Source organism: Lutjanus erythropterus, chromosome 13, assembly GCF_056507025.1.
Source record: "Lutjanus erythropterus isolate fLutEry1 chromosome 13, fLutEry1.hap2, whole genome shotgun sequence".
NCBI lineage: Eukaryota > Metazoa > Chordata > Actinopteri > Lutjaniformes > Lutjanidae > Lutjanus > Lutjanus erythropterus.
The window spans coordinates 20,282,568-20,307,691 of record NC_139329.1 but is presented as its reverse complement, the minus strand read 5'-3'; the positions used below and the strand labels follow the sequence as shown (position 1 = coordinate 20,307,691).

Below are 25,124 nucleotides of genomic sequence, written 5' to 3'. Positions count from 1 at the left end.
GGTTGCTGTTGTGCATCTGTGTGTTTAAGTGTATAAGTGTGTTTTCATCCACAAACTAACGTCTCACTCCACAGGTACAAGAAGAGTTTTGCCTGCATCCACCTGCTGCTTTGGGAAAACAGTGATCTCAAGCGGATAGTCCAGATTATTTGAAGTGGGGTTGTATGAGGCACTTATCTACACCTAGTGTATTAACTGAAGTAAGTGCTGTAAGTCAACACGCTGTACTTGGAGTATGTTCACTGCTTTACCTTCCTGTTAGACAGCCTTTTCTGAAGGAAACCACCGTTATAGAAGTCAAATATCTCTCCAAAGCCATCAGACTCCACTGGCAAAATCAGTCATTATACCTGACACAGCATGGGGGTTTTCAAATTTTCTGCCTTGACTGGTTAATTTGTGTTATTGTGTGACTTTGATGAATTGCACAGACTATGCATAAGTACCTCAAACAACAGTGGTGTTAGATGTTTAAGTTAATTTACTACAACACACGTACTTTTAAACACAACTCATGAAAAACAAGCTCCTCTGTTTTCTCCTGTTCCAGGTGGGCATCGATTTTAATACATTTCTGTATGATGTGAAAACCAATTAGCAGACCCTTCAAAACTTGTGTGATCGATGACAGTTTACATTCATTTTTGTCAAAGCCACATTGCTGTTGTGAGGTGATGCAGACTTTCCAATTTAATCAGATCTTAAAGTTGAGATGAGATGAAAAAAATCATTTTTAACCCTTTTAGATCACATCTCCAGTGATGTTATGCACCTATTTAGCAATATATGAAAAATATTTAAAACCCGATTGGATTTTCGTAGAAGAATACGTGTTCGCATAGCCTTGAATCAACCAGTGTCAAGCAGTAATGTCATGACATCCATGCATAATGGCAATGAGCTAAGCTAAATCTTTAAGCTAGCTAGCAACAGCACGGTATGTCGAGTTATGACAAGCCCACATTGCAACATTCAGATCAAATTCCTCCCAGTGTTACTACATCATGATATGGAAGTTTGAGCTTGACTACAAACTGCATCACCAAGGACTGATGGCAAACATTAACGAAGACTCAACGTTCACTGACGTTTCATCAGTCTGTTAATTGATTTTCATGCCACACAGAAATTATTAAAGAACAATGGCTGCCTGGCAGTTAGAATAAATGCATCATATCCAAACATCTCAAACCCTACATCCATGAATTTGAAAAATGATTGGAAAAGTGTACAAACAAACTTGACAAACTTCAGAAGGGACTTGTATGGTCCTTGCAAAGTATTTTAAGGGGTAATAATAAAATGTTCGGGGATCATCACTTAACAAGCCCAACAGGAAACACAAGCAGATATTTGGTATTTGAACAGATATTTGAGTTTTATGTATTCTCTTTGTACCAATCTCAGCAATTACCTCGGTGAGTACAGTATTATTATTACAGATAGGAATCATGATCAAAACAAACAAGTGACGTGTGGTTATTGGTTAAAATGTGCCAGATAATTGTTCAATACACTATACATCTGATTTTAATTTACACAACCACATATTTACATGAACAAACAACTGTGTGATGCAGGTTTTGGATCCCCGCAGAGATTTGGAACAAGCAGGTCATCTGGATGGATGCAGTGCATACAGTACTGTAGTGAGTCATTTTTTTTTTCTAGGAAGTGCAGTTGTACACGTTATATTTTTCATCTCAGGTAAGCAGTCAGACACAGACTCAGACAAACACCTTCTACACATTGGAGAGTAAATAAATACAGTGAAATAAGACAAGATGAACGATTTACACTTGTAGATTTTCTTCCATGGGGCACTTGAAGTGTTTTCCAACTGCAGTTTTCCTTCTGAGATTTAATTTACGTTTGGAGGCTACAGTTAACAGTGACTTGGAGTGTGTTTACATGCACAGATTATCTCATAATGTCTTTATTAGACTTGGCAACAGGACAAGCTCATCCCAAAAAGCAAAGCCGGAGATGTCAGGTCACAGAGTCCTACCTAAAATGTGTCCTTACTCTGTTAATTAGCTCATTTAACAGCAACACTGTAAAAGACAAGTTGAATTAAAGCCAAGGGAAGTCAAGCTGCAATTTCAGACCTGCAGTTCTCGTCCAACCTGGACCACCTGCAGTATGACGGGCTGAACAGCTGCAGATCGCCACCCACAGGCTAGGAAAGTAATAGCTGCTGCCATTTCAACTCTTCTTCTGGAGATATACTTTGCTTTTCACCAAAGTAACCATTAAAAGACATTGCAGAGACCTTAGACTGTGCAGAACTTGATGTAAAATGCTTACTGTGTTATTTTGTAGAAAATCGGTCTCACTGAACCAGTGAGTGATGAATTGTTTAGTCAGCTCAGGCATCTTACTAGTGGACAAAACCACAATCAGCACTGATTTTCTGACATTTTCCACTGTGCACAGGCCCAATGGTCTTGGACTTATTAATTTCTATATTTTTTTGCAGGTTAACACGTCGTCTGCTAAGATGGTACTGATCTGTCGACAGCTAGGCATGTTTGTCACTGTGCACATTATACAGTTGAAGGATGGTCTGTTAGCTTGTCTTCAAAACTTTCCGCCATGGTTGTTGCTGATGTGCTTACTGACCCCTGACTTACTGTCATTCATGTGTGTACTGCATCTTCTGTACATGTAGCAGTGTCAGTGTCTGAGGACATGCACTACCAATGCTCCAAACGGATGCAGGATACGGACACAAACACTATTAACTAAGCAAGTATTTTATTATTTTAAGCTACTTTTGTTTTTTCAGTCATTTGTCCCATGCAGCTCTCTACACTGCAGTTCTAGGAGTTTTAAATGTCAATCAACACAGACTGAAGCAATAAAAATGATGACTGTGGCAATTATTGATCGCAGGTGGAACTAGTTGCACTGCAGCAGCTATTAGTAACTTTGCTTGCAGGATGCAAAATCAACCCAACTCCACCTACAGGTCGAAACTGGTGTGTAACCGCTCAATTCCACTGGCCACAGCTGTGCAGCCATGGGAGCTGATTGCAGCCGTTCAACACGACGGTTATGATTCCATCAGAAGCACCTCAGCATGTTTCTGACCTGGCTCTCATGCATCTTCGATCAAAAATAGAATTTCCACGAAGCGGAGTCTATTTTTGATGGAAGATGCATCAAGCTGCACAGAGGCTGTCAGTCCTCTGCAGTGGTCCCAGTTCGATTCCAGCCTGCGGACCTTTGCTGAGTGTTGTTCCCCATGTCTCTCCCCGCTTTCTTGTCAAGTCTTAGGCTGTCTTACTCATGGTAGAAGCAAAAAAATCAAGAAAAATTGACCAAATCAACAAAATCCGGTGGGCAAAACGCTCCGCTTCTGAAATGCTGCTGATGGGGCATTAAGCTTTGTGGAGGACGGATCAAAACTGCAACATTCTCAGTGCATTCAAGGTGTAATTTGCCTGCAGGTGGTGCAGTTTAGCAAATGTGGAGAAAACCACTTTTCTACAGTTCTTTTACTGTGTATGTAATCACACTCACTAAGTGCTCAACAGAAAGCCTCCAACCAGCAGACAGGAAAGAACCAAAGCTCACAGCTGCAAACTTTTCACCTTTTGGGAAAAAATAGTTTTAAATGTAAAATGTTGCTGTTTAACTGAGTCTAACTCAGTAATTAAAATTTTGTTCAAACTGAGCTTTAGCTTTACTTGTGGCAGTTTTCAGAGCTGCTCTAAGAATGATCTTCTTTTTGAAACCCCTTGGAGTCTGCAGGCCTGAACACTGAAGGTTTGGTGAGTCATGATTCTCTCAAATATTGAACTAGATGGCACTCAGTTTGTGGTGCTCAAACAACAATGTCTGCTTTCAGAAATCACAACCCAGTTACTCAAGACAATCCACACCCTTTCTTGTGAGCAGTTTCATGAGGGAATGGTTCTCTTTCTACCTAACTACATCTGCAAACTGTGTCACCACACAGAAGGAAGCGTGAATCTACTCATGGATGAGAGGCTCGTGTTCAGTGTGGGATGTGAACAACAACTGCGTCCACCTTAGCTGAGCTGTAAGGTTAGCGTTACCAGTGAGCAAGCTGGTGCGGTGATACGGTTAGTGGGTGTGGTTTGGTAGACAGAAAATAGTCCCTTCAGGAAACAGCTCCCAAGGTCTGTGGCTTTTCTTGAGTAACCAGGTCAAGAGACATTGCTTTTGAGTTTTTTAGATGTATGTTTTGGAGCTTTGAGTGCTACAAACCAAGTGCCATTATATTGGAGAGGAGGCCGACATGTCTACAGCTGATATCTCCAAAACTTGGCATCTCAAACTAAAACAATGAAAACTGATAAACAGCACTACACACCAAAGGAAAGATTTGTAATTTTGATGTGAGGGTGAACTGTCCCTTTAAGTTCTGCTTTGCATTAAATGGTTGTAAAAGCTTGGAATTCTGGGAGACTGCACTGACAACAAGGCAACTTTCTCACCCAGTCGAGAGGTTTGACAGCACTACAGTAGATTGCATAACTTACGATATATTTTCAGCGTATCTTTGTCAGACCGTCACTGTTTTACCTCCAAACCATTTAAACTTGATCCACCAGATCAAATTCTACACAAGATTATTATCTGTTTCTTATGGTTCAGCAGGAGAGAGGGAAATATTTGCCCCAAGGGATTTTTTTAAAACTCTGATTAAGCCAGTCAGTCTTTGAAAACCAGATTTCTCTGTAGAAAGAAGCTGAGGTACAAGTTATTTTGAGTTGATTGATATATGTTTTTTCACTACTCATTAAAGCTACAACATGTAGCTTTCTGCTCTAATCATGTGAAGTCTTTTAAAGCAACATCCTGTAGCAGACAGAAGTGATTGTTACTTAGTTTGAAATAAACAGAAGATGATTAGTGTGAGCAGCAAAGAGATACGGATACTCAAACTTCAACAGATTACCTACTGTTTGATTGACAGGTGATCTTTGGGAAGTGCAGTGAAATGAGGGCTGAGCATCGAGGAGGATGGAGTCAGAATATCCTCACAGCTTGATGACTGATGGAATGATCTGCAGCCCAGTATAAAAGCAGTAGTTTTTAACGTGGTGACCAGTTTGCCTGCTGGTTTAACGTGAGCGGTCGGTAGCGTTTGGTCACGTCTGGGCCTTACAGGTGTGCACGTCGACCTGCTGGTGGCAGTCTCGGCAGTGCACGGCGCAGCACCAGTGGAACTTGCACTCGCACTTGGTGGTCCGGCTGACCCGCGACGTGTCGTAGCCCCGACCGCAGCACATCACCTCGCAGCCGTCGACGCCGCGAGATGTCCGGTTACAGACCCGCCCTCCTGTCCCCATCGACCCTGAGGAGGGACAGAGAGGTCAGTGAGCATTTAAGGCAGATGTTTAACACATTATCTGATTTGCATTTCTAATAATTGATCTGTGACACCATCTGGTCTTTGATACATCTTTTTTTGGTTCTGGTTTTATTTAGATTTTTAAGAATACACAATGTATTTCTTTCTCTTTAAAAATGTACAAAAAATTAATCTATTTTCTCCTGTTTTTCTCATGTCCTATAATTGGAACATTTTCTGATCTGTGCATCTTTAGCAACTTCTTGCAGCACGAAACATCTTTTGGGTGCAATATGCAAAATACAATGGATCTAAGACCTTTTATTTAACTCCTATTACCTGCTATAAACCTCCAAATCAAATCTGAGGACTGTCTCAAAAATGAAGACGATTATTTTATTGTTATCTTCAACTATGCTGGAAAGTTCATGTGCAGTTTTAAGTGTTTAAACATGCGATTGACCAGTGAACAGGCAGTTTATGCAGATCTTGTTGGTGCTGCATCTGCAAGCATATAATCCACGTGTTGCCCAGTGGTGGAAAAACTACTCAGAAAGTGCTTCTATTTGAAGGAAAATAATACAGATGGAGTTGCCCTTTAATGCTTTTCTTCCTTAACATTGTTCCCTGACTTAAGTTAGACATGACATGAACTTAATTGCTTCTCGAGGATAAATCATTTCACCGCATCAGCAGGATTTCATTTCCCACTCATCCTGTCTCCACTGAACCAACATTCGAGTCATTCTCTAAATGCAAAAACACATTTCAGTCGCTTCCATCCAAAATGAGATTTCCTGGTGGAGCCATTTGACACCTACACTGACAATTATTCCAGGCTAAAAAGGTGAGAAGCATCATGGGAAATTACTCGGGATTTAAGACATCTTAAAGGAAAACTCCACTGATAAGCGCCCCTTCAACACAATTGCTCTGATGTGGAATGAGGATGAGTCATACGCCATAATGTGGCGGCCAATCAGACCGATTTTATAGGTGGTCAGGAGCCAATGGGAGGGCAGTATAAAACTGGCAGCGCAGCACAGATGAGACAGAGGGGGTGAGCGGGGGTTTGGGGTTGAGTAAGATGATGAATGTTGGACGGAGGAGAGATGAGAGATTGATGATAGGAGCCGTCAGCCTGCACTCCCACTCTTCATCAGCTCTTCATTTTACAGGAGACATCCATCGCGCACACACACTCACTATCTCCTCAGACTGGCCACACCGATCCTGCACACACTTACTTTCTCCCGAATGTCGCCTCCAGCCGCCCACACACACACACACCTCTTCATACTGTGTCTATGTTTTCAGGTGTGTGTCTGTGCAGAGGGTCATAACGGTGGTCATTTTAATCATCACATGAGAATTATCTCAACTTTGTTTTGATCTGAACCAAACCCAACCTGTCGTTTTTGTTATTTTCACATAAACCCGAGTTGAAACACCTGATTGATTAGAATGAAAACTGATTTGCTACTCTCCTTTGAAAATCAATTCATCGCTTTTCTTTTTTAAAAGTACATTTCTTATGGTTCTGGTTTCTTAAATGTAAGAATGAACTTCTTTTTATTAGAGTCAACTCAAATTTGGGGGTTTTTGGATTTTGGTCAGGCAAAAAAAAAGCAATGTGCAGACTTCATCACAGACTGTAGGAAACTGCACATTTATGCTATTTTCTGATATTCTGTAGTCTAAATGCAGTGGCCCCTTGTGCCAACAAGCCTCTAAATTTGGCAGCCAAAGTACATTTTTGGTGGCCAAAATGTAAACTTGTGTAAAAGGTATACAGGAAAAGCAATTTAATGCAACACAACGCAGCCTTCCTTAGCTGTGACGTTTGTGTTGTCCTCTTTTGATGTGGTGTTAACTGTTAACTGTGATGAAAAATGACTCACTCCTAAATTTTATATTAGCAGCTAGTCAGCTAGGAGTACTATTCATGGTTTTCATACAGTGTTGAACTGAAATAACTTAATGATAATAATAAGAATTTTAATTTTAATTTATATAACACCTTTCATACATAACATGCAATTCAAAAAGATTTTCAGTGTGGCATTAAAAACAACATGGGTTTAAAAACAAGACAAAAATACATTAATTCATTAAAAAAATGCATATAATCACAATAAAAAAAATTAAAACCAGCAGTATTGCATTAAAAAAAGACAAGAGAATTGCAAAAAATAAATTCTTAGAAACAGAAGAGCTAATAAAATGCTGAGAAATGCAAGTAGTAAAAAAACGGAACAAGCTAGAAATGTACTACATTAACTAAAACTTGAGTTTTAAAAATGTCGACAGAGATCTCATGTCTAATGTAACTGGGAAGAGCATTCCACAGTCTTTAACATAATGGTCAAAAACAGTTTCCTCCCTCGCTTTGTGGGCTATTTTAGGAACAGTCAAAATACCAGCAGCAGAAGATCTAAGTGCTCTTGTTAGTTGATAAGGGGTTAAAAAGTCAGAAATGTATGAAGGTGCTATATCATGAAGAGCTTTGTAAGGGAGTATAAGAACCTTAAAATCAATTCTAAAAGGAACTGGGGAGGCAGTACAGGGTTTTAGCTGCCCAACTCTTTGTTAAAAGTCTGGCGGCAGAGTTTTGAACAAGTTTTCCCATCAGTCTCTTTGAACAGACACTGAACAGTGCATTGCAATAGTCCATCCTGCCAGTATTAAAAGAAGAATGTACCGATTTCTCAGCATCCTGCTTTGCTATGAAGGGCCTTACTGTGGCAACATTTAGGTGCAAAGGAATTGGGATGTTTGTGGAACTGTAGCATGTTACGGTGTTAAAACTTAGTGGCTGCCTAGATTGAAAATTTAGTGTCCACAGAATAACTTTTACTGAGTTGCAGCCTTTCGTAAAAATGTGTGCCATTCTGATATGATCATTGTGTCATTAGAAGAAGCTTTAAACTACCTGCTGTCACAGCTTCAGTCCTCCACAGGGATGATTCAGGGACTTTTTCAGTCCCATCAGAAACTTTTATCTGCCGATATTAAATACAAGCAGCATCACAGCCAGCGGGGCCACAGAGTGTTGTACATCTGCTGATAACACTCGAGATGATTACCACATCATAACCTCATGTTTTTTATCTAAAGATTGTGACAAGATAGTTTGGGTTATCATGTCGAGATTTCCAGATCAACATTCTTTTATCGCAAGGAAAACACACCTTGTTATGTCGAGTTAAAGTCAGAAACATTCCGAGATGACAAGAAAACGCAGAAGATTCAGCACCTCTCAGACACAGTCTCAACAAGACATGACTCCATGTTAGAAGCTCCTCAACGACCAACAGACAGCGTCCTGTAGGTGCGGTGGAGGTCAGGAGCTTCCCTTTATATCTGTGTAATGTTTCAGCCTCAGAGTGCCGAAGTGGGATAACAGACTCAATGTCACTGTCAACTGCTGATTCATCAAAACAGACAAATATGTAAATAATATGACTTATGATTCTGCAAAGGTCAACATGAGCTGTGGAGAGGAAAAGCTGATATCTGCTTTTGAACTATTAATTGTTTTGACACATTAATTTGCGAGCACGACTGCACAGAACATAAACCTATACTGCTTTTATATGTTAACATTTGTTTTGGGGTGTCAACGATAATTTTCAACAGACAGAATCACATTTTCATCAAAAATCAACAAAACGGCACTAAATCTCCAGCAGCTCATTCATCAGATTGGCCATGAATTGACAACTTTGACCGCTTATTTGACAGCTTTTACCTTTAAACTTGTGTTCATAATGAAGGGCTGCAACTAATCATTATTTTCATAATTGATTAATTGGTCAATTTTCTTGATTAATCAATTAATAGGTCTTAATTAACCTAAGATGATGTCCTCAAATGTCTTGTTTCACTCACATTTCAAAGATATTCAGTTTACTGTCAGTTGTTTAGGTTTTGGACTGTTAAAGGTGACTAGAATCGAAAAGAGATACTGACAGACTCGGGTGATGATGAAAACAGTTGAAGCCTTTTATAACAAAAGAAAAACCATCACTAGTGTTGTGATCTTTTCTAATCTTGCAGAAGTTTTAATCCCGTTGAGCTGCCGTGGTGCAGATGTTCAGGCGGCAGAGGACTGCGACTGCAGGTGTGACTGACTGTTACTGTCTGACTGTGAAGCACAAGTGTTACTGAAGAAGAACATGTGTGTCTCCTGTATAAATAAAGGTTTAGAAAAAATGATGCGCTGGCTTCAAGTACCATCTCGAACATTGTTCTGGAATTTGCTCATGTTTACATTCTGCTTCGCTCTGTGAGTGCGGCCGTCTCTGCACCGTTCCCTCACCAGGTAATATGTCTGGGCATGACCTGAAGCCCCGCCCCTCTCTGGCAGAGTGCCCGCCCGATATCTACGGTATGCTGCCCCGCTAGGGATGACATCACGGCCAGAGTCTTCCTCACAACCTTCGCTCTTTCTGCGTCTGCTTATTGAATTAAGATGAGGGGGCGCCGAGAGATGAGTTTAGCACCTGAGCCTCGCTGGGGCCGAGGGAAATTGATTTCACACTTTAAAGAGGCACAGAGGGGCCGTCTCACTATCTCTGTGGGCTCTGAGCCTGTGTGTGTGTGCGTGTGTGTGAGAGTGTGTGTGTGTCCATCTGTCTGTGAGAATGTATTCAGTCTGTGTGTTTCCAGAATGATTGAGGGTGAGTTTGCATGTCTTTGAGAGGTTTTTCAGTGTGTGTGATGGGAGAAAGAATAAGAGTGAATAACTCAAAGTGTCTGTTTCAAGAACGATTGTACTTTGTGTGTGTCTAAAAGAGAGACAGGGGGATTCGGTGTACAGCGCAGTCATGATTGAGAACGAGTTTACATGCCTGTCTCTGTGTGTGTCCTACAGGAGTTGGTCTTCAGAGAAGGATCAAGTTAAGTTCTCATGAGAGGCCCAGGGTGAACAGTGTGTGTGTGTGTGTTACCTCATCCCGCTTACATGTACACAGCACATAAAGCCCTCATATCTGCTGTGAAGCCTCTGCTTGTTACCAAAAGGGCGCCCTAAGACCTCCAGAGGTTCAGTCAGGGATGCAGCTAATGAATATTTTTACTGTCAATTAATCTTCCAATTATTTTCTTAATTCAACAAATAATTGTTTGGTCTGTAAAATGTCAGAAAATTGAGACAAATGCCCATCACACTTGGAAATATATACATATATATATATATATATTAGAGCTGCAACTAACCATTATTTTCTCAAATTATCAATTGTTAATCGACAGTGGTTTGGTCTGTAAAATGTCAGACAACCTTGCCGAGAAGCTGGCACTGTGATGGAGACATGGGGAGTCAGTGGAACGCTGGACTAAATGGGTTTCACATAATTTCATGTTGATTTTTCTTAAAAAAATGAAGGAGAAATCTGTGATATTTACTGTAAAAAAAATAATAAAATGACCATGATATGTATTCAGAGGTTAGGGAAACAAGATGAAATACTCTCTTCTCTGATATCAATGTTGCAGCCACAGTGTGCATCTTTGAAATTTCTGTTGTGGGCCGGAATAACTGTTTTATTTTGCCCGTTTCAGATTAAGTTAAATTTATTGCAGTTTTTCCATACACAATTGTGCATATTGCTTCTTTAACTGCTTAGTTACCGGTCAATGGGTGTCCATGTATCAAAAGCAAAATTAACTGAAACTGACATCCCTGCTGCTCTCTCTCACTAGCCAAAAGCAAAATGACAAAAAAAATAAATATAAAAACTTCAGAAGACAGTGAGATGCAGTTGTGAGCTCCCAAAGATCAAGAATCAACTTTCACGCTCAAAGACTAGAATACGCTCGCATAGCTTTTATCTCCACACATCAAACAGTCCTGCCCTCTAAATTAAAAGCATGCTTCTGAAAATTTGTCATGCCTCGTCAAGGTCATAAAACTCTCTTAACACCTCAAAGACCATGACGGTGCCTGATAACTTGTACTACTGCACACAGAATACATGACACTGTCCTGTGACAGATAGCTCCCAGGTTTGATTTTCTAAAACATCCAACACTTCCTTTGACTCCTAAGTGTCTTTGAGCAAGAATATATATCTAATGTCCAAAAATCTGTGCCATAATTCTTCTTCTTCAAACTATATTTGGGTGAGATTATTCTGGGCTGCCCAAATTCAATGCAAATTTCCAGTCAAGAAGTAAGCAGGAGAGAACTTATAAAAAGCGTCTCACTTTAACAGAAAACACACCGTAAGCGCCTGTTGTGTACCGTGTCTTTCTTTGTATTGTTTTGTGTGATCCAAGCTGCCCCCAAAATATGCCTCGCTTTACAGGCCAATCGTGCCCTCAGGCGTGTGTGTGTGTGTGTGTGTGTGTGTGTGTGTGTGTTTCCAGTGGTGGTGATTTATAGTGATCTGTAGTGCTCTAAGGTTTCAGCCTACAGAAGTGTGTAATGGGTCTTAAACTGGCCGACACCCGATCGCCACGGATCATCTGCTGCCTGACAGGCAGCCTCCTCAGGAACACACACACACACACACACACACACACACACACACACACACACACACACACACACACACACACACACACACACACACACACACACACACTCATGTTCTTCTCTTTCTCTCTCACAGTTTTCATACACAAACATTTTCCTTCTCACACTGTCTGACTGTCCTGCGAGCCTCACATACATAAACACAGACTTCACTCACTTAGATACACATTTCTTTAACGGATTATGTGTCTTGACACCAGTAGCCTCATGGTCTACTCAGTAATGCAGTTTTGACATCGTACTGGCCTGATGAAAACTGTTAAACAAATGAACTTCAGGCTGAATTCATGCACAAAGCCCACAGTTTTGTATACGTTTTCTTTAAAAGGACCAGCGTGTCCTTCAGTGTGTGACATTCAGCAGTGAGCTTGCAGATGCAAACATTTTGTCTCACTCTCTTCTTCCAAACGTGTAGGAGAAACTACAGTGGCCAGAAAAACTCACCAAAAACATAAAAGGGAGTATCTAGAGCCAGTGTTTGCTTTGTCCATTCAGGGCTACTGTAGAAACATGGCAGTGTAACATGGCAGCCTCTGTAGAAATATTATACACGGCTCATTCTTACTTTCAGGCGAGTACACACTAATGAAAACATACTTATGAATATTATGTTCAGTTTCTGCCATATTCTGTCAGTAAAACCCTCCTAAATCTTACACACCTGACCTTTAATTGGTCAACAGAAAAACTCTCCCCTGTCAAGTAAATGCAAATTTTAATTCAGACCAGTCTAACAGAAACACTAAGAAGACAGTCAAAATTTATTAATTGATAATGTTAAACACTCTCCAAAAAATAATGTGTGTATTAAGAGTCAGTTGATGACATCCTACAATTGACAATCATATTTTAAATGCCACTGAAATCAAATCAAACTTTTTCCAATATCCGATGTGCTGATATTTTCAACTCATTTTGGCTGAATGCCAGTGCTGACGTGCTGATATTTTTCCCTAATTCAGAAAAACATGAAGTTTCTCCTTTAGTGGAATAAACATATTAACATGTGGACACTTAAAAAAACCTCCACATAGCTGTCATGCTCACACACATACACACACACACACACACACACACACACACACACACACACACACACACACACACACACACACACACACACGCACATCTCATCAGCCGATCATATTGGCAGAATCCTTCACTTCAGGCTGAAAACGGCATTTCATTTTTAAACCTTTATTGTCCAAATTGTGAAAAGTACCAGCGCAACACTGTACTGCAAACTCCAGGCTTTTGAGTCGGTGATTCACTGGGCTTGCCTGGCTGTTAGCGACTAAATGAATTATCCCTGCGTCCCTCTGAACATGCAGTATGGCACAAGAAACACATACTGGAACCGGTTCATTAACGCGTTACTGAAAGCAAGGGTAGACACTGGGCAAGTTTGAGATGCCAAGAACGTTTAACCTGCTGGAGGTTTTGTTTGTTTAATTCAAAAAAACATCTGAGATCAACTACTTGATAGCCCTCATGACAAATCTGTTCACACCCTTCCTCTCCTTCAAGGGCATGTTGACACCAACCAACCGTGTTTGTTGAAGTGGTTCAGTTGAACTCTGGATCATTTAATTCTTTGATTTGGTTCATCTGGTGAGAATAATGCCAACTCAGCTCATGCCAACTCAGCCAGAACTAAATTTACATTTCAAATCCAAGGGACAAGAACTAGAACTGGCAGAAGTTAAACGTGAGCTAAAACTTTTCTTTGTTTTTTTTTTTGTTTTTTTACATGTTTGGTTACATAACTGTTTCAAGAGCATATAAATTATATCTAAATAAATATTTTAATGTTTAATTTGGACCTAATTAAAATAAGTTTTTGCTGGTTTTCATTTTGAACGTCTACAGATCTTTTGACCTGTAAATCAAAAAAATCAATCTTGAAAGTTGACTGCATCTAAATTTGATTATCTCAGGACAGAGATAAAGGTTGGAGGGTGTTTACCTGACTCGTGGTCTCGTATGCAGTAGTCTGGTGAGTCCTCAAAGTACACCAGGTCATTCTTGCTGGGTCGTTTGAAGTGTGCGTGCGCGGCAGTGAACCCAGTGCCGTACTGGTTAACGGCCACCTGTATGGCGCCGTTGTACCTCTTGCGAAGGTGGTCGCCGGTGCGCCTGAAGTCGGACATGGCCAGCCAGCAGGTCCGAACGCTGCACGACCCGCTGACGCCGTGACATTTACACTCCAGAGTCATGAAGCGCTTTACCGCCTGGCGAGGAAAGTGGGAGAGAACAGGAAGTAAGCACCAGAGATAACTGATTGTGGACCGTGCAAGTTCACAGTGTCTCAACGTCACAGCAGATATTATAATAAAATGATAATAAATTCCAACAGCAGTCACGCACAGTGACTATAAAATTAAAATACTTAAAATTATCATGATTTTCACCTTATCCTCAAAAAAGAAAAAAATAGCTTAGTAGCTTAAAGGGATAGCAGTTATCTATTCACCTTTATGCTGATTGAAGGTTGGGCTTACAAAACACTGCTGGAGTTTCGCAGGAAAACAGCGTTGCAGAATCCAAAACAGTTTCAGTGAATGGTGACCTCCATACCTCTATATATGCCTCCATACTGCTCGCCTACTATAATAGAAATAATATAATGTTTCCTAAAGCCCCAACATGCCAAGTTGATTTGCAAGACTTCATTTACACCATGTTTCTAGCCTAAATCTCCACTGTAGATCCTTTGCCTGGAGCATGATTTGCTCCAAATGAACGGCTTTAGGAGACTTGGATTAAACCAGACAAGCAATATGGAGGCATTTTATGATTTTTTTTACGGTTGTTTTTCTGTTGAAAACTGGTCATGAGTAGATAATGACTGAATTTTCATTTTTGGGTGAACTATCCCTTTAAAACCTATGTCACATCCACACTGGCCAAAAAAATAGTAGGAAGAATAGGAAGAAAAAATGGAATCTCTATTGATGAGTGTGATCAACACAATTTTCTTTTTTACCCCCAAAAACAAATTTAAAAGCGAGATCAAAATTTTTAAACTTTATGAATATGACAATATTGTCATAATCCAGTCAACATTTAAAACCTGTCAAAAACATATTTAGGACATTTTTTGGACATGCAGAAACCCTGTGTAAAGCTGTCACCTCTCATCATCTGCAAAGTTTGCTTGCACTATTTTAAAATCAAACTAGCGTTTAAGAATAAAACACCCAAAACAGATTTGGTAAATTGAATCCTTTAAGTAATTCCTACTGATGCCTCCTCACCTTTCTGCCGGCTCTGTTGTTGTGCAAGTTCATGAGTGCCCGGGCGTCCCTCTCTTTCCTCTCCTTAGCGTCCACAAAGGCCTGGCTGAAGCGCATGGCGTGGTCCACGTGGTCACTGCAGCCGCCCCAGTCAAAAGAGCCCTTGGCGTCCCGCGACGAGCCCTTCTTGGTGGGATCGCAGGAGCAGGAGTCCAGCTCGCCTTGGCTGCAGGCCCGCGCCAACGTGTAAACCACACCGGCCGAGGAGATGGCATACATGAAGGCCACCTCGCGGCTGCCTGAGGGGAGACGATGAAATGATGTTAACAAGGAGGCAAACATCCGTAACAAAGGCAGGTCTTTTCTAGATTCTCATGTCATACTTAGAAGAATGAAATTCATCTGAAACACACACAGTGTTGTGTTTCTCAAAATGTTATGAAAATAATGGGAGAAGTACATTTAAAATACCAACCTCAACTATCATAAAAGTGAAATTATACTATATACCACAGTTTTAAGGGTTTTGAGGTGCAACAAAGCTAAGTCTCAGATTTGTCTGAATGAATGTTAGGTCAAGTCTTAAAGGGATAGTTTGGATTTTTTGTGGTGGTGCCCTATTTATACATAGTCAGTGTATTAGCTACAGTAGATGGTGGTCAGCACACCCCCCAGTTTGGCGAAGCAGTAGGGATACCAGTGCAGGAGGCTAAGAAATGTACTTTGGTGTTTTAAAGGGTTAGTTTGGATTCACTGAAGTCACACAATAACACAACAAACTAACCCACTGAGGCAGCTGTAGACGAAAAACTCACATGTTCTGTGAGGTAAAATGACTGTTTTTGATTATGGAGTCTGGTGACTTTGGAGAAAGCGATATTTAGCTTATATTACAGCAATTTTCCGTTGGAAAAAGCTGTCTGACGACAAGGTAAAGCAGTGAAAACATTATAAATATAGCATACACTTAAACTGATTCTGATTTTTGCCAACCAGCATATACTGTAAGTGATACACTGACTATGCTAAGTACCTCATACAATCCCACCTAAAAGAATCAAAACCCTTCAGATCCTTCAGGTCAAGTCCAGGTCACATCACAAGTCTTTTGTTGCAAACAGCATGTTTGTTTCTCAGGTCTCTGACTGACCTGACCATTAAAATGACACAGCGAGTGAACATGCTTGCTTTCAAAGCTGTTAATAGTCTTTTTTTTTTTTATAAAGCTGAGATTAACTTCTTCTTCATCTACACCAAATGTCATGAAAATCCATTCAGCTTTTGTATTTCAGAGTGGACCAAAGTGTTTGACCCACAAACTGACAGCGCCATTCCCAGAGCCACGCTGGTAGAGCTACACACTGAGGCTGACACCATATTCTTTGTCCAAAACTGAAAACCAAAGTTCAGGACAAAAAAAGCACAGTTACTTGCACACTTCTCTACATCAATAAACTCCACTGATGTGAGATGCAAATCAAACATAAAGGTTTTATCTCTCAATGATCTTGGATCTGGCGTTTCCCAACACAGGCTGGCTGACGGCACAATTAAGCCATGACAAACACAGAGATCCTTCAAATATTTGGCCACCGCTGCTACCTGTATGACCCGTGTTTGTTGTTGTCTGCGGGAAGCTTTTATTTCATGCAAGGCATGAAATGAAAAATGCTTCATCTACCTCCAAGATGGATAAACAGTGAACGTTTACCAGCAGTGCCCTGACAGAGAACCCTTATCTCCCTCCACATGTAACTGATGAGAGATCAGGCAGAGATCAAAGGCTGAGGACCAGGGTGTGTGTGTATGTGTGTGTGTGTGTGTGTGTGTGTGTGTTTGTCTCTTACCTTTGTAAAACAGTGAGACATATCTGAAGGTGTGCACATTAACAGCATAAGATGTGAATTTTTGACCCGTTTAGAGCGATAAACTGATTTTTTTTATGTTTTATTTATAAAATATCAGTGTGATTAAATCTAAAATCAATAGTTAAATCTCTCTAAACTATCCTCTTACTGTCCAGTCATCGTAGCCTAAAACGCTCATACTCTCTGTTATGAGAATGCACTCAGATGAAGAAGCGTTGCAGGCAGCGTTAAGTTTCTTTTTGGCTATTTTTGCTCAGGGTTTCACCAGTCAAACTACAGCAGGGTCCAACAGTAACATTTTTTGCCACTGGCCCGGTCAGGCAAGTGTGTCAAAAAACTAATGGCCAAAACAAAATCTCTTCCAGCCCCGATTCAAATTTCACATGCAATTTACATCTTAGTACATCTACAAGAAAAAAGTTTGAGGTGCTTGTACATTACTTGAGTGTTTCCATTTTATACTGCTTTCTACTGCGACTCCACTACATCTCAGAGTCAAATACTGTACATTCTTCTCAACTATAGCTTTTGTTACTAGTTACTTTTCAGATTACAATTTTCACAGTTGTTGTCATGGCTTTCAAACTGTGTCATTTTAAAATAGGTTCCAACTTATCACACTTTGTTGGGTACTTGCAACAAACCTGACACTGCATCTGTATGTACTGAGTCATCATTCTGAACACAGTCATGTGTTTTTCTTCACGATGTAATGAATGTCCTTTTGTGTTTAAACTTGTGCTGTATATTGTTCAGGATTGACTGCCATTTTATCTATTAGGTAAACAAGCCTTTCTTTGTGTAGCACACTCTACTCATACTTGTGCGAGGATAGACAGGCAGAGCAGAGCGAGGTCTGTGAGAGAAGAGCATTATTTTGATAATTGATTCAGCTGATCCAAATTCATTGATTCCAGCTTCTTAAGTGAGAATATTTTTTCTTTTAACCAATTAATCAAGAAAATGATCAACTGATTAGTCAAATATGAAAATAACTGTCATTTGCTGCCCTCGTCGCTTGTAAGGCTCTGTCCTGATCAGGCAACTGGCCCAAAATAACTTTTTGCTGGCCCCGGACCATCCTTATTGTTGAGCTCAGTGAGGACACAGAGCATCCAGAGAGGAACACCTGCAGACTAAATACTAGGCCAGAAAAAAACAAGCATGAAAACAAAACCCTTCATTTACATTCTAATTTATGGTTGATGATAAGTAATTAAAATACTTTCTAAAAGACACTAGAATCAAACATAAATCAAAGACAGGACTGATTTTAGTAAAAAGCTATAGTATCTGTCATCAAGTATCAGCTCTCTAGCAGTTAAAATAAATGTACTTTAATGAATGGTTAGTAATATCCTAAGTAACACATTGTAGTATTCAATTTTTCTTTTTTTAAGACTACTAGTTTTATAATTTATTATTCTCCAGATGAATGTGTAAATGTAAATAAATCCAAGCAATAGCACAACCTCACTCCCAAAACCAAACCTGCATCATTATGAAAAACCCAAATGAATTCAGGTCATAATGACGAAACAAAATAGAATATCTATCTATATATCTCTACTTTAGAGGAACTTGAACCTACAACAATTAGGATATTTTATTTGAATAAGTATTTAGGTTACTGATACTCTAATCAGATAGTTTGCAAATGTTTGACAATTTTATTTTGGCAAAATTCTTGTCCAGAAGTTTGTGTTCAGACAATTTGATAAAATCTCACTCAGGTAAGAAACTCGGGTATCATAACACCGGTATTAAAAACTAAAAAATGACAGCCTGCCCTGGAGACACACACACACATAAAGTGATCTCAGTGTGTGTGTGTGTGTGTGTGTGTGTGTGTGTGTGTGTGTGTGTGTGTGTGTGTCCTGGTGCAGCAGCTAAGTTGAGCGTGCCTAACGAGGTTAATGAGGAGAACGCTGAGAGAACACGGCACCAGAGAGGGAGAACTCCTGTGTAATTGTTTGAAATTAGCCCGCTGACATTGACAATAAGGAGCTTCTGATGGGGCCTCCATGTGCCGTGATAATGCTGTGTGACGCGGCCGGGGCCCGGCTGGGAGGTCCGAATACCACACGGCTGATTAGAGGCCCCGACATGAAACGGACTAAGTCGAAGGATCCACCTCGTGGGTTAAATCTCAGGGCATGGGAGAGGAACATCAGGCCGTCGGGTCCTGATGATCCTCCAGTGGCAATAAAAAAAAGATTATGACTTGTTATAACACGTCCTCACAGGAGGTACAGACTGATTTTAGCTGCTGAGACGCACAGTGACACGTCTAATTTGACAGGATGCTTCTATCCAGAGCTCACATCTGTCACAGGCAGCAGCAGGCTGCTCATTACTCATTAATCATTTCAATCATTTGGAGGCATTAGGAGCCATTTGTCACGCTCTTCATAACATTTACTTTGTGCTACACCCCACCTCTGAAAAAATATATGACCGTGTCTTCTCTTGACTTTGAAAAGCTCAATAAATCAAGTCTCTTCTTCTGCAAACGATCAGGGAAGATAAACAGTGCTAATGACCTGACGTGGATCTTGAAAGTGGTGGGATTACTTTTATTTGGAAAAAGTCAAAATTTCTTCCATGTTTCATTTGAACGAGCTGAGCGGAGAGTAATTCACTAACTGAGACAGTAGCTGAAGTGGATCTAACATAAACACAAACATCATTATAAGGAAACTGAATCAAACTTTTTCTTATTACTTACCGAGTCCACTGATACTGAAATAACAACTTGTGCAAAGCTGCAACTCATCATTGTCATTATCAAATCATTTGTGGACAGTGTTGGGTTGTAGTTAACTACATGTAGTTCATTTTCAAGTTTAACTACATTCATATTTCAGTAGCTAGTTTAGGCAGTGAAACGATGGTCATTTAATGACCGTCACCTGCTATTTAACCCAAATCACCTGTGGTTTGCAAACAAGATGTCTGCAAACAAGAAAACTATGAATTTCCTTTGAAATTTAGCATTTTCCTGATTCCACCTCAACAGTTACTGCCCATCTTCTCTTGAGAACACATCTTTGGGCTGCCTGAGTGAAGATTGGCCTGTCCTGGTCCCTAAATCAAACACACCTACACTTTACTTGGTGTCAGTTCAGTTGTACCTCCGTGTTAACAATATCAGAGTCCAGACTCAGGTTGTGATAACTTCTCATTATGTAGTTTGGATGTAGATGAACTACTTTTTGAAAGTAATTTTAGTTTGACAAAGTACATCTTTTCTTAAATTAACATGTAGTTTAAATACTTTTCATTGTGAAGTAGCTAGTACTTTGGTAAACTACATGTATTCATTTATTATTTCCAATTCAAATCAATTAACTGCCTAATCTATAAAAGGAAATTTTAAAAAATGAACATCGCAGTTGTATTTTCAGATTAGTTGACTGATCCAACTAACAGCCCACAACCCGAATATACCCAATAAAACAATAGAAGACAGAGAAAAGAAGAAATTTTGAGAATCTGAGAATCTGGAACCAGCAAATGTTATTATGGTATTAATACTGTAAATGACGATTAATCAGCCATCAAATCTGTTGCTGAATAATTTTCTTCCATTGGCAAATCTTTTAATTTCAGCTGCGACAATAACTTGATTCATCGATTTCAAGAAGTTTTCAATTATTTTGATAATTGATTTATCATTTCAGTCATTTTTCAAGTAGAACATTTCCTTATTCCAGCCTCTTAAATGTACAGATTTGCTGTTTTTCTTTAAAATGAAGAGCCTTTTAGGTTTTGGACTGCTGATTGGACAAAAAAAAGCAATTTTAAGACGTCACTTTGGGCTCTGGGAAATTGTGACGAGCATTTTCAGACTAAACCATTAATTAATTAATCGTGAAAATAATCAGCAGATTAATCAATAATGATAAGACATTTCATTGAAATCCTATAAGACAGAGAAAAGCAGAAAATCCTAACATTCAAGAAGCTGGAACTGGCGAGTGTTATTATGATAACGGTATTTTTGCTTGATAAATGACTTACACGATTAATCCATTATCAAACTGTTGCGAATTAAATTTTCTTTTATTGACAAATCTTTTCAGGACTAAATCTGCATCCCAGAAGTCACAATGTTGCTCTAACAAAGTACTTAGTAGCATGTTAGCCCCCAACACAAGAACAGATAGATGGAGAAACCAGTCGGCTGCACCGACGTGATAAATGTACAATTGTAAAGTGAGACGAGTTGTGGAATGCGATCCAACCTCCGTGAAAAAGAGAACATATCTGCAAGGGAACTATCTGTTTCCCAGAAAGCCTCAGTGTGGCAGTAAATCTACCCAGCACTCTGAAAACCAACCAATTGTTTGGATTTGTCAGCATTAAGTTAAGGCATATGGTCGGACATGTTTGTCCCCGCGAACAGATCGGAGCACCTCAACACACATGATGCAGGGATTCAGTTCCAGAGGTGCCAGCAGCACACAACGACCTGGAAACACAACCCAGGCTACTGTATACTGTTGCAGGCAATTTTTCTATTCTTAGTCGTGCAGCGTTTAAGGCACCTGACAGCCCCTGAAGTCATCGTATCATGAATAAGATGCTTTATACATTTTGTAACTCATCCTTGCATCCTATATACAACTATAACTGCATGTTACATATGTTGAACTTGTGCTCATCGTCTAATTAATACATTTGCAAATTCCTGAATAAAACTGTACAGCGCTCTTATTTAAAAACATACTGTATATTTTCTTTTTATTTATGTATAAACCTACTTTGCAATAAACCTAATTCTGATATGATTTACTGCAGGTGTGAGCAGCATTGTCTCAATACTGATATGTTAACGCATTAAGACACTGAATCAAATGATTGCGTTTAACTACAACAAAATCTAATAGTTTTCAAATATAAGTTCAGATTTGATCAAATTTAAATCTTGACAACTGTAAACTACGATATCTCAAGAAGAGAAAGTTTCTGACAACAGAGGGACAACAAGTGATAATTTACTAACCTTAATTCTGTTACTCTCTTCTGATGTACGCAGACATAATTCATGGAGACAAAGTGAAGCAAGTATTTGACATTTTAAATATTATTTGGTTACAAGTAACAGACTAAATGAAAACAATTCACTTGGAAAACTAACCCCGAATTGTGTGATTCTGTGTATTAATTCCTCAAAACCACCAAACCTGTTAAAACATTCATTTTTTTATTTGAGGGGTCAGAGGCCAACTACAGGACATCAGCACTGGAGCTGAGAGAAGCTCAGTGACTTCAGGCAGGCAGGATGGTTGCTGGACATAAATGTTTGATTTTAGATTCTCAAGATTAAAAACATTCTCTCCTCACTGTCCCAGAACTTTTAAAACCTCCAACAGACTTTTTTAAGTAAATAAGTAAATAAGTCTGGTCAACCAGATGTGGCAGACAGCCAATCACTGAGTCTGATTCTACTTGAGGTTTCTGCCCACTAAAAGGAAGTTTTTCCTTGCTATTGTCACATCAGTGCTTGCTCTTGGTGGGAGATGTTGGGTCTCTTTAAATATTAAATATATTAAACGGTCTAGGACCGCTCTATACAAAAAATGCCCTGAGATAACATTTGTTATGATTTAGTGCTATATAAATGAAACTGAATTGTTTCCCTCCACTTACTTCGTAGCAGTAGGCGTCCAAACAGGTTGTGGTCCCTGGCCGTGGTGTTGCAGTTCCAGCGGTGGTTCCGGAATTGGTGCTGGCACTCTGAGATCCAGTCCTTCATCCCAGCCCCGATGGCCTGCATCACTTTTGGGTACTGGCGGCACAGCTGGCGCTGCTTGTTCACCAGACCGGGGACGTTGTCGCACATCACCTGGGAGCCCAGCGTGCCCATGTACCTGCAGAGGAGTGGAGGAGCAGAAAGAGAGAAAACTGAACACTGAAAACTTAAAACATTAATTAAGGAAGGGAAAAGAGTAAAATGGAAATAACTATGTGCAAAGTAGCCTAGGCAGGCAAAAGAATGAAAACCTAGTGCACAATCTGGTTGGTGGAATCTCTATATCATTGGTTCCCAACCTGGGGTCCGGGCCCCCCTTAGGGGGGCACCAGAAATCACAGGGGGTCCCAAAGACTTTGTCTGCTCTATATTAGCTAAAATTGCAATTTATACAAAAGTCTGTATATAGAACTATTTAAAAATATAAATTTCTTTCTCCTGAATTTAAGAAATAGTGGCTATTTAGTAGGCCACACCTCTATGACCCCTCCAGCTCTGTCATAATTTATAATTATTGCTGTTTTAGTGAGAATGAGTGTGTATAAACCTAGGTTGTTAAAAGAAAAGAAAGCTGATGGTATAAAAAATATAAGAAGTGTGGACACAATTAATTGATGTGTATTTTAGACAGTAAAGCTTTGTATTCAATCGCTTATTCTTTTGGTGGATGTGCATGGGTGTGTTGGGGGAGCTCCAAAGAAACCACTGTTCTAAATGATTTCAAAGACAGAAATTTGAGAAAATGTTGAACCTGTTCTATCAGCAAGTGCACAAATAATTCAAGATTTGCCTGCACTTACACATGACCGCAGTATGAATAATTATATCGAAGCTTTTTAGGGGTAGGTGGACAAGTAACTTCTGCAAAAATAGAAAAAGATAATGAAATAATAGGGCAAAAAGGTGTCTCCTTGAGAAATGTGTTCAAATCACTCCCAACAAGTCCACACTGCCATGTACCTACAGAACAAGGCGTTGAAAGACTGGCAGGGAACCTGAACACTTGCAGGCTGCAGAGATTATCTTCAGCAATTAAATAAAATACCAGAGCAGCAAGGCTAAAAAAGGAACCAATGGACATTATCTGTCCAAACAGCATCTCAGTATCACAGGCAGAATAAAGTTTGGAATTTGGAAACAGAATCTTCGCAAATATTCATTAAAGATTCAAGAGAAAGACAGCAAATAAAGAGAAATTAAATTATATCGAATGACTTTGTCCTGGGAAGCTTAGCTGCCCAAATATTCAGTCTTCAACTTCAGTATTTCAGAAATTTGTTATGTATACCTCAGGGGGAATTTAGTCCCTCGATGTCCAGGGGATTTCTAGAAAAAAGTTTTTTATGAAACAGTTTTGGAAGCAACTTAAGACATTTCATTCAAGTTTTAAATAACAATCAAATGGAAGAGGAGAGCCATACTCGAATTACTTGTATTCTAATAAAATATTTTATGGATGGTCTGATTTACAGATTAATTAAACATCTAACCATATTGGAGCGCACTCTGCACGTCGCACTTAACCAATGCCAATTTAATGAGAAAGCCATGCATTCATCGCCTGGGTTTTTGTAAATACATTTAAATAAAGATGTAAAAAGAATGTGCAGCACTTACCACCAGGACGCGTCGACCTCGGCCGTCAGCCAGCAGATTACTACAGATAAATAAAAACATATTCCACTTGGCAATAAGTTCATATTAACCAAACTTTGGTCCTTTATGGATCTGGACGGAGCATTTCCACGGGTGAAAGAAAAATAAAAAACATTACAGAACTTGTTTAATCTCCAAATCAAGCACGGATTAAAAATATATCATCACAGGGCCGTTGGAGGACGGAGGGTTGCGCGTAAAAGCCATGTCTGGCACGGGTTCGGGTTGTGCACGGTGGCAAAGTGCTTCTGAGGAGAGAGCAAAGAGCGACTGTCTAATAGTCCGGCAAATATTTTCAGTGGAGATGATGAGCTATCAGGTTTAAATTGCTTTACACAAGGGGTGGGCAGAGTCCCGTCTCAGGAATGAGGTGAAGAAATGAGATGTCTGAGAGTATCTGTTCAGGCTGGTTTGACACCAGACAGGCTTGGCCCGCGTCCAGACCGGAGCTCCGCTGCTCTTGAGATGTGGTCCAAGCTGATGGGCTCCTCACTCCAGAAACTGCACCGACGCGTTTCAGGGCAGGAGCAGGAACACTCAGCCAGTGTCAGTCACCAGAAAAAAAAAAAACGCACAGATCCGCTCGCGTTCAGAGGACAGCATGGAGCAGATAATAAAGATAAACGTTTATAACTTTTGTTGCACAAATTATTTCGTGGACAAAAGACAGTGACTTCTGGGTCACGCGAACAAGATTTTAATACGTATCATTTGCAGGACTTCGGGAGCTGCACAGTGG

The 25,124-nt window shown here is 39.9% G+C and overlaps 1 protein-coding gene across 1 annotated transcript; it reads right to left on the bottom strand.

Moving 5' to 3' along the window:
- Positions 1–4,799: 4,799 nt before the first annotated feature.
- Positions 4,800–24,795, bottom strand: wnt2 (wingless-type MMTV integration site family member 2). Its single transcript, XM_084733818.1, has 5 exons — positions 24,347–24,795; positions 22,627–22,847; positions 15,125–15,402; positions 13,834–14,098; positions 4,800–5,329 (listed from the first exon to the last, which is right to left on the bottom strand). The coding sequence occupies exons 1-5, from the start codon at positions 24,427–24,429 to the stop codon at positions 5,124–5,126; spliced, it is 1,053 nt and encodes a 350-aa protein (XP_084589944.1). The 5' UTR covers positions 24,430–24,795; the 3' UTR covers positions 4,800–5,123.
- Positions 24,796–25,124: the final 329 nt, after the last annotated feature.

What these genes read in the sequence shown, in the direction of transcription:
- wnt2 (XM_084733818.1), bottom strand. Translation starts at nt 24,429, where the DNA reads ATGAACTTATTGCCAAGTGGAATATGTTTTTATTTATCTGTAGTAATC. An exon ending in TGGACGCCTACTGCTACGAA is followed by an intron (nt 15,403 to 22,626) that starts GTAAGTGGAGGG and finishes GTCTCCCCTCAG; the next exon opens with GCAGCCGCGAGGTGGCCTTC. An exon ending in ACAACAGAGCCGGCAGAAAG is followed by an intron (nt 14,099 to 15,124) that starts GTGAGGAGGCAT and finishes TTTCCTCGCCAG; the next exon opens with GCGGTAAAGCGCTTCATGAC.